This window comes from Opisthorchis viverrini, assembly GCF_000715545.1.
Source record: "Opisthorchis viverrini unplaced genomic scaffold opera_v5_26, whole genome shotgun sequence".
NCBI classification, from domain to species: domain Eukaryota; kingdom Metazoa; phylum Platyhelminthes; class Trematoda; order Opisthorchiida; family Opisthorchiidae; genus Opisthorchis; species Opisthorchis viverrini.
Window position 1 is genome coordinate 2,032,392 of NW_008751683.1, and position 9,434 is coordinate 2,041,825.

Genomic DNA, 9,434 nt, shown 5'->3' on the forward strand with positions numbered 1-9,434 from the left:
AGTTAAATAATCGATACTCGGAAACATCAGCACAGAACATTCTAAGGCAAGTTTTCGGTTGCATTCGCTAAGAACTAAATCTACCGTTATATGGGACATGAACATGTAAAAAATGCTCATTTGTCAATTGGAAAATCGAGACAACCCTTGGTGAACCCGAAAGATGTATCTGGGTGTAGGTAGACTGAAAGCACCAGATAGAACAGGACTCAAAGAAACTCAAGAACTTGATCCCCACCAGTATCTTACGAAAACAACTGTGTTCGATACGAGTCATTCGACAGACAAACAGGAAGAGTAAGATGACCAAAAACACCAACCAGACAAGGTAGACGAACGACTTCGACGAGGACAGCGCGAAACAGAACGACTGATAGGCATATATACTACCCTACACAACAAACAACTTAAGTTCTGGTGATGACATACCCTGAGGGAAAGTGGCCGGGAGCTGACCGTTGTTCACGACACCTGGTGGCATAAATAAGGACATTGCCAGAGACAGTTGGTCGATCGATGCCGCTTGTGATGCATTCATGCTGGTGGCTTGTGCGGTTGAATGCGGCATCATAGGACCAGAGGTTCCAGAGCTCGGTGCATCAGTCGCGCTAGGGGAGTACATTGGTATGGATGCATAAGTAGTTGGATTGCCAGCTAAATGGGCTGTCGGTGTCACACAACCACTGGAGGGCGTGGTGACATTATTGACCACTGCGCTGAGGCCTGGCGGTGGCAGCAAACCCAGACCTTTCATGTACAAACCCTGATTGGGCGAAGGATCACCAGCAGCCTGAAGAGGGCGAATAGGTAAACACAAGCTAATTAAGTGTCTGGCTGCGAATATAAAGTAAGGTAGAGTACGAAGAACAAAAAATACATACCGGAAAATGCTGTTGTCCCATGACGCTGGTTTGCTGAAGCTGGTGTTGTTGGGGTGGTATTGATTGCTGTTGTTGCCCCGTCATGTAAGCAAGTGAAGCCGGAGCACCTGGTAAAGCCGAAGTCATGTTTGAAGGTGAAGCAGTGACAGGCTTGGCCTGGCCAAACACAAACATCGATTGGGATGGATACAAGCCACCCAGGTTGGGAGCATTTGTTGACGGCACACCTGACGTCGGTCCTAAGTTTGAATTCCCCAAATTGGTGGCAACAGCGCTGCTTGCTGATGGTTCCGAAGTCAGGTCTGTGTGCGCAGCATGTCCAAATGGCTGTAAATTGTCTACCGAAGAAGCCGTCGGTTGAGGGCTTACACTGACTTGTTGGCAACCAAGGACTTGGAGTCCACCAAAAGATTCTTGCTTGGCGGAGGACTGAGTTGCCGCAGTACTGTCACCGACTGCGGAACCAGCTTCATTAGGCCCGAAGAGATCTCGAGTCTCATTTCGAAAATGACCAATCGAACCATTCGATAAGCTACTACTCCACAAATTGGATCCAGACACGGATGAAGAGAAAACATCAGACGTGGCACCTACCATGATGTCTTCTGAATTGGACTGATAGGGTACAGGGAGTGTGGCACTCACGTTGGACTCTTTCCCTGTGGGAAACAAGCCACGCCAGGTTGCACCACGCTAGTAAGAATAAAAGAAGAAAAATTGAGTGGCTAGCACACAACAGCCAGTAGTGAGGACAGTGACAGCAAGGAATATGCTTACCGGTAGTTCACAAGCAGAATCCCAGTTCCATGACACACTGTCATTGGCACTTCCAGTTGCTGGGTTCAAACTACGACCCGTTCGATTACAAAGTGGCTGGTCTTCAGCATTATCGTCTCCAGCAGCTGAACAATTACCAGAAGTCACATGTAAACCACTATCTGCTTCAACCATAGGGTCGGACAGCCATGCACAGTGCGACCCCGTACTGGTACTTCGAGGTTCCCAAATAGATAAGATGTCTAAAGCAGCCATTGATTGCGGGATGGGCGAACAGCGGTTGATGTCTATGCAGCGTGTTGTGGAACCAGGTGCACTCGGGGATACGGAGAGATTCGAAACAAGATGAGTAACGATCGGTGTTGTATCACCAGTGCTACTGTTACCCCCAGCCAAAGAATGGGCATCACCACTGGCTCCGTTACTATAGGTCCCCAGAGAAGATCCTTCCCCTCCTCCGCCTGCTCCATTGCTTCCTAAGAGACCAAGTCTAGATTCGCCGAAGCATGACAACAGTCCAGAGCTGCAATTGCTTCCAAGACCTGTATCGCTCCCCGGGGTGGTGCTTAAGCGTCTCTCGGCGCCGACAGCCCAAATCTGATTGGCTCGCGCCGAGCCAATCATTGAAAGATTATGGAAGTGGTGAGCCAAATCGCTGGTGTTGGTGCATCCGTCAACTTCAGCCAGATCTTCTTTTGCTGAACCCACACAAGTTGATGTTGAGTTTGTACAAATTGGCGAGAAATCAGAGCCATCATCGTCAGTTAAGCAGAGACCGTCGGGAAGCTGAGGTGTCCCACTATCTCTAAATAGGGGGAGGCTGATATCAGGCTGTTAAGAATGAGGGAGAGCAGGAAACAAAGCGCAATATAAACAACTTACAAAATCAGAAATAAAAAAGTCCACATTACGGCGGACGTAGTAATCAACCCTATATACTTAAAAAAGACAAGCAATCTAAGACGAGCTACATTTGTGGATATCAAAAGATCTCCAAGCCACACTAAGAGTTTGTGCGAACGACTCCTCTAACAAGGAACTATCTCTCTGGTCTGAAAAATGACCCAGTCGCGGAGTTCCGGGGCGCCTGCCGAACTGAGTGCACACACCAACGAGACTATAAATGGCAAGGGAGAGTTATGGTGGTCAATAGCCGATAGTGACATAAATTAAGCACATATAGGCAGATGAAATGTAACAGATGGTGACAAGGCCACAATTTAAGGTTGCTTGGTAAGGTTAGGCGCAGAAGACAAATGAAACTGAGGGCCAGTGTGACAAAGTAAAAGTATCACATACAATCAATACAAAGCAGTGACGTGCTTATTTGTTTGTCTCATTTGGCTAAGGATTTAACATGTTGAACGAATACCCGAATTGATATGCCCGATCAATTCCGAAAGTAAGACGACCGCCTTACGTGGAGTGAAATGACACAAGTCCTGGTCCAGAATCCAAGACAAGCATCATAAACTTTTGTGATATCATTACCACAATATTTCAAGGCAATTTGATCACCGGAAAGGTTTCGGGGTGGTCATGCAGGCATGACGGGGATTCAGTTGCGACTAACATAAAAAGGTGTAGTATGCAAACATCGCGATCGTTGTGATGAATCGTAGCCTATGGCTCAGTGGTTAGAGCCGCGGTTTAAACCCGACCTCTGCCCACCGACTTCGCCTGTCTAGGCTTTGGCAGCCTGGCAGAGTCCAAGCCCTCGTACTCCTTTTGAGTGGAATTGCAGCTAGGCACCGAAAGAGTGCTACAGCAGAACGATTATTATTATTATTGTCCTACACGAGTCAAATGCACTGAACGTTTTCGTACCTGCGCACGATGACCTTTATAGTGGCCCGCGTCTCATGAAATGACTATGAGCATGAAAAACAGAATCCAAGACGGAAAGATAGTACTTACCATAGCAGCGGACCAACGACAAGGGAAGGTGTTGCTGATCGCTTCACAATTCATCGCTGAAGTGGTAGTGGTTATGGTAGAGTCGTTGTTCAGGATCGACAAATGATCATTCAACGAGGCTAAGCTGGAGGTATCGTGAGCGGTGAATCCGGGTGGAGGTGGTGGCATTGTGGCTGTTGCGCCAGGAGCACTTCCACTACTTCCACAAAGGAGACCGACAACGAACTCAGGAGCTACACGAGCGGGAACTTCCTCAGTTGACATATCTGTTTGGGATTGTTTTACCGAATCTGTGATGTTTGCAATCGCGACTATGTACACCGGCCCTGGAGCCAAAGGTCAAGTGGGGCTGAATAATGTAGGTACAGAACAGGAGAAGAGGAACTATGAATTGTCAGAGGAGGATATGGTGCAAAAATACAAAAAAAAACAATAATGGTCCGTCGAATTATCTTAGGGGCTTCAAAATAACACTTGAGAGTTATGGATGTAATAAACCATCCAAATTAGTGCACTGTTGTATATCCGTAGCTGCGGAATACGATACGACTCCAGAATTTCGGAGTCCAAAGAGCTAGGGAAACTGTAAACAGTGCAAATAAATGTTTTTATAAAGTCGATAGACAGAACAATAACCGAAGAACGTGTCCAGGAATCAGTTCAGTACTATAGAGGGCAACCTCACCTGCAGATAACTTGATGACCTGGATGAGATGCATGTATCAATAATTATATAAACAAACAATGTACGCTATTCCATTTTCCAGAGACGAAAATGCTCCCAAACAATCTTCCTAGATGGGTACGCAAAACAAACAAATGGAATGAGTTCCAAAACAAAGGCAAGTTCGTATCGCTATCTCGATTGGCTAGTATTGCATTCTCATCATCGACAGCACATCAGTGTTCAACACTGATGCTTCACTGCCGCACAACCACGATGCATTTGAAAGCCTTATTGTGAAGAAAAGAATAAATGTTGCAGGGTAAGGGACTTGGTACTGATTTACTACAATCATTCCCATGTGCCTACACTTCCAGACGCTCATTCGGGCAAGGTGGGTGGAAACCGACAAACGTAAAAAAAAGCGTTCAGCTGTAACACCCTTCCGGTGCCTAGCTGCCATGCCACCCGAAGGAAGCACGAGGGCTGGGATACTGCCAGGTTGCCCAAGCCTAGACAGGGGAAGTCGAGTGGCGGAGGTCGGATTCGAACCACGGACCTTCCGGTCAGTAAATTCGGGGTCTAACCACTTGGGCTATCTCGCCCGACAAACGAACGTTACTGACTTTGATTGGCAGCTATATCTTGCAGCGACTCCAACCAGACGCAGTGGGGATCTCGTGATCCCCATCCCGGAAGGCGAGTAGCACCGTCAGCACCCAAACTTTTTGTAATCTGTTTCATACCGCTTTGACAACATAGATGTTTCAAATTAGCAAATACGACCCGGGACTTGCAGATTCGTGCACTGACCTCACACTACAGTCGGAACTAATACAACTTCCAAGATGCCTAAAACGCTCCACAACTTCGATTGGATTGTAAGTGGCGTGTTCAGCGATTGCATGTCCAGGAGCACGACCTTACATTTTGTGGGTGCAAAGTACATACTTACGAACGGGGTGACTGGTCAGCTAATCCAAAAACACCTGCGACTTCTCGTTCTCTTCGAACACTAAGAAAGGTGTCGTCTGTATATTCCAGACCGACAAGTTTTTTGCTGAACACCGAGGTTTTGGAGACATTCCAACGTTCGTCGAAGACTGGGATACCGTCAGGCGAAGTCGAGAGGCAGAGGTCGGGTTCGAACCCCGGACCTTCCGGTGAGTAAATTCTAACAACTGAGCCATCTCTCCGTTTCCCAACTCGTCATTTATGGCGACAGAAACGAAATCGTTAAAGCTCAAGGGTACAGGATACACGAATGATTATAGTGCATGGTAGTGAGACATGCTCCAATCAATCCGAAGATCTCAGGTATCTTCCAACTTTTGATCATTGGTGTTTTCGTTACTGGTAAGCAACAAGGAGACGTGCAACGAATTCGAATCACCATGACATAGCAGCATCCATGTTGGCACTGTCCCCACCCAAAGATGTCACCTTGTCGTAGTGGTCGGGCTTCTGTGCTGCGATGATCCTGCGGGCTATATTGGCTAGAACTCAGTTCCTGAAGGTTGAACCATGCTAGGAAGGCCAACCGGGAGCAGCCCGAAGAACAGTGAGTAATCATATTACAAGGAGGTATGGCGGTAAAATCGTCTTGTCCTCTGCGATAGGAGCGTGCAGGCAGTAAGGTGTTTTCCCTAGGCGACCAGCATGTCTATGTTTATGGAAGCAGCGATGCTACCTTCCCCTGAGGAGGGATGGGTTAGAAAAGGTCGGACCCAAAAGCCGCACATTCCGATCGCCAAAAAGTTGACTATGAGGCCGGCGCACCATTCAATACGGTCCAAACGCTTTCGAAACCAAAGAAACCTGTGCTACCCAAAAAGCGCCTGCTGTGCGCAGCCGCATCAAAAGTGAGACAATAACGACCCACTACCTGCGCCCTCGGGCCAGGGCGGCGTCCTACAGTCGAGTAGGTCAGACTACTGGGTTATTTGCTCCGGGAAGGGCCCCCAAAGAAACCCTAACGACCGCTGATTCGCAGCCCAGACTCTTGAATCAGAGGCCAGGGTCTTCGAACAAAACCCTACATCCCCCTACTGCCTTGTGGATCAGACTTTTGAGTCAAAGGCTCAAGGTGAGATACCTCAACTAAACCCACTTCTACGGCTTGGGCAACCGGGAAATATCATTTACCCTCGCAGCTCTTCGCCCACCAGCCTTTCCCCTCAGTCTCTCGTTGAGACTGATGCTACAATGCCAATGCCTAATCAAAGTTCAGGTTTTCGAATCATGATCACCATCAGCTGCAAGAACCGCGAACCTGTCATACAGTGGTTAAAAGTCATAGTTTCGTTCATCGATGATATGGGGAGCTGCACATTGGAGGCGATAGCTGATATAATTGATGCGTAAATACAGGGTTGCCAGTGGACTCTTAATTAGGGAGATTGGGAGCAGCATGCAAAGCCGAGGCAGAATTATTTAGGCTATTTAATATTGTTTGAATTAGATTTGCATCGGATCAAAGAACTGCGTCGTCTGCATGTTCGATATCTATGAGTGGACGCCCCGGAGACACTTCGATCCCACAGACATTAGTCATCCTGCCCCGCCTGACACCATATAATGCGCCCAACTCAGGCGAGAGTTTACCGTAGGCTTTCACACGCCCACGGAAGTTGGCGTACGGCACCTTAAGTAGGGTCAAGAATTTACTGGTGACGCCTTTGCTTCACATTGCCATAGTGCCTGACGGTCCACAGAATCAAAGGCAGCTTTAAGGTCAAGCAGGACAACCATCGTTAGCTACTGGAAGCAGTGTCACTGTTCCAGAATCTGTTAGAGGGTGAAAGTATGGTCGATGCATATTCTTGCAGGACGGAACCCAGATTAGTTTTCACGGATTTGTATCACAGTGTTCAGTCAACCTTCGAACGATAAGACCGGAGAGTAACTTAGATGCCACGGTATTTCTCACGCAGCGTCCGCGAACCCCTTTTGAAGACACGAATAACTGTCGACACGCCATATCCTGCAAGCACTTTCTCTTCACTGCATACCACGCCAACATGGTGTGATCGGAATCAAGTTGGGTGCCCCAGAAGAAGCGACGCTTGAATTGAGGTTCTCCACCAGTGGCTGATTGCCACGAGATCCAACTGGGTTCACGGTTGATTTGCCGGGTTACGCGATGCGAATGTTCATGCTGAAAGTTCGTACTGGTCAGAAACAGCTTAAAATTCGTGCACAACTGGAGGATTCGCTCTCCGCTGTCTGTATGATGAGCATCGACCGCCCAAATGTGATCCCAAGGAGCTTAGATAACCTACTTGAGTATTCAAATCGCCTGTAAGGATCACATTGTCAGTGCATTTTGCTTGACGAATGAGCTCGGATAACTCTTGATAGAAAATATCCTTCTCAGCGTCAGAACAGCGGACCGTTGAGACATAAGCAGACATTACAAACGGGTACCACTTTTTATTTCGGTGGGCAATGGTCTGGATAACCGGACGACGCAAAGATGACTGTGCAGTGGGATCCAATCCAGCGAAGTGCGCTCAGCACTGAGGTTGAGTGCAACCTCCACGCCATATATTTCACAGTTAATCGCTTCTGGATCACCGGACACACAAAGGGAGAAGTGTGAAAGAGCTGAGTTCGCTCCTGGAGCTCTGAGAGGCATAACCAAGCTTGGGTCTAGTATGGCTGTTCCGGAGACACAGAATACATTAATTTCAAGAAGGTACAAAGTTTCAGCGAGCAGCGCCTGGTTGCCAATTTGCATGAAGTACGGACGTTAGAAGCTCCTATGTAGAAAGGATCCTGTGGATCTAGAAAGGTGTTATTTTGCTTACTGTCGATAGACAGCGGCGAGTATAGGGCCCATTTGATGGATAACTGACATTCAAATGACCCAGCAACGTTTGTGTGGTGGGGGGAGGTTGAAGGACATCGGTGGACACAGAACTGTGAGGGCAATTGATACTCCCCGATCGCACAGTCCGAGGAAGGGGATTTGTTCGAAGCACCTTATCAGGAGCGTTTGACGTAGGGTTTTGTTCGAGGACCTGGCCCCAGTCTCTGACTCAAAAGTCTGAACTGCGAGGCAGCCGGCAGGAGTTTTACGGTGTCCCTTCCCGGAGCCGACGACTGAATATTCTGACATGCTCAGCTCACGAGGTTCGCCTAACCCGAGGGTGAAGAAAGTAAGACATCGCTGCGTCGCTCCTGAGGCGGCGACGTACAAGTGCCTAGCTTTGGTTTTAAAAGTAATTCGACCAAATTGAATAATGCGCCGGCAGTCACGATCAGCCGCTGAACTATCGGAGTGTGCGCATGTTAGCGCCGGCCTTTTTCAACCAGTCCTTCCTCAGGGGAAGGCGGCATTGCTAGTTCCGTGAATATGGACACGCTCCGTCACGAAGAGACTGGACCTTACCGTGGTGTGGGGGTTTGTGTACCTCGGACACCCACTGAGCTATACTGGGGAGTGTCCGCGCGACACTCACAGAGTCTCTCATACCAGGTTGGTCAATGGTTAGAGGTCCGACGAACACAGTCTCCTGGCCCTCCAGGTTGCCACATCGGCAGTCGCGTGGTGCCATCAGCCGGGTCGCCTTACTTGCTGCATACAGCAGGGCGGGTAGGCGAAAACATGCTACTGCTGACGCCTCCCTTCTTACACTTTAACGTTTACCGTCTTCCACCCTCCCCCGCCCAAATTTGAATACTTCATCCGCAGGTCCCAGCTCTAGGACTGACCGTTTTGCTCGCCCTGCGTCACACTCAGCTGCAGCTTCTGCCCGTCCCAGTTCAGTTACAACCCTAAACACTTCGAAGTCTGTTTTCAAACCCCGAAAGCCTGTCTATTTAGCCACCTTCAATGTTCGCACACTGAAGCAAGCAGGTCAACAGGTGGCTCTTGCGCGTACGCTGGATTCCCTCTGTATTGATTTATGCTGTCTGTCAGAAACAAGGACGCAAGTACTCTAATCGAACTGACTGCCCCCTCGCTCTCTTCCAGGTTCCGACTGCGCACCTCTGGCGATGCAGAGGCCGCTGCGTTCAGCTGTAGCACCCTTCCGGTGCCTAGCTGCCATGCCACCCAAAGGAAGCATGAGGGCTGGAATACTGCCAGGTTGCCCAAGCCTAGAACAGGGGAAGTCGAGTGGCGAAGGTCGGATTCGAACCACGGACCTTCCGGTCAGTAAATTCGCGCTCTAACCACTTGGGCCATCTCG

At 48.8% G+C, this 9,434-nt stretch overlaps 2 protein-coding genes across 2 annotated transcripts in view; one reads left to right on the forward strand and one right to left on the reverse strand.

Annotated features, from left to right (window-relative positions):
• The window catches only part of T265_02291 (hypothetical protein), a gene marked incomplete at both ends in the record, with an annotated part of 38,822 nt that overhangs the window by 15,698 nt on the left and 13,690 nt on the right, over positions 1–9,434 (reverse strand). Inside the window, 4 exons of the mRNA XM_009166495.1 lie at positions 430–790; positions 882–1,574; positions 1,659–2,489; positions 3,576–3,924. Coding sequence (XP_009164759.1) covers positions 430–790; positions 882–1,574; positions 1,659–2,489; positions 3,576–3,839 — 2,149 coding nt within the window. The remainder of the gene's footprint in view (positions 1–429; positions 791–881; positions 1,575–1,658; positions 2,490–3,575; positions 3,925–9,434) is intronic.
• The window catches only part of T265_02290 (hypothetical protein), a gene marked incomplete at both ends in the record, with an annotated part of 103,560 nt that continues 98,014 nt past the window's right edge, over positions 3,889–9,434 (forward strand). The window contains one exon of the mRNA XM_009166494.1: positions 3,889–3,933. Coding sequence (XP_009164758.1) covers positions 3,889–3,933 — 45 coding nt within the window. The remainder of the gene's footprint in view (positions 3,934–9,434) is intronic.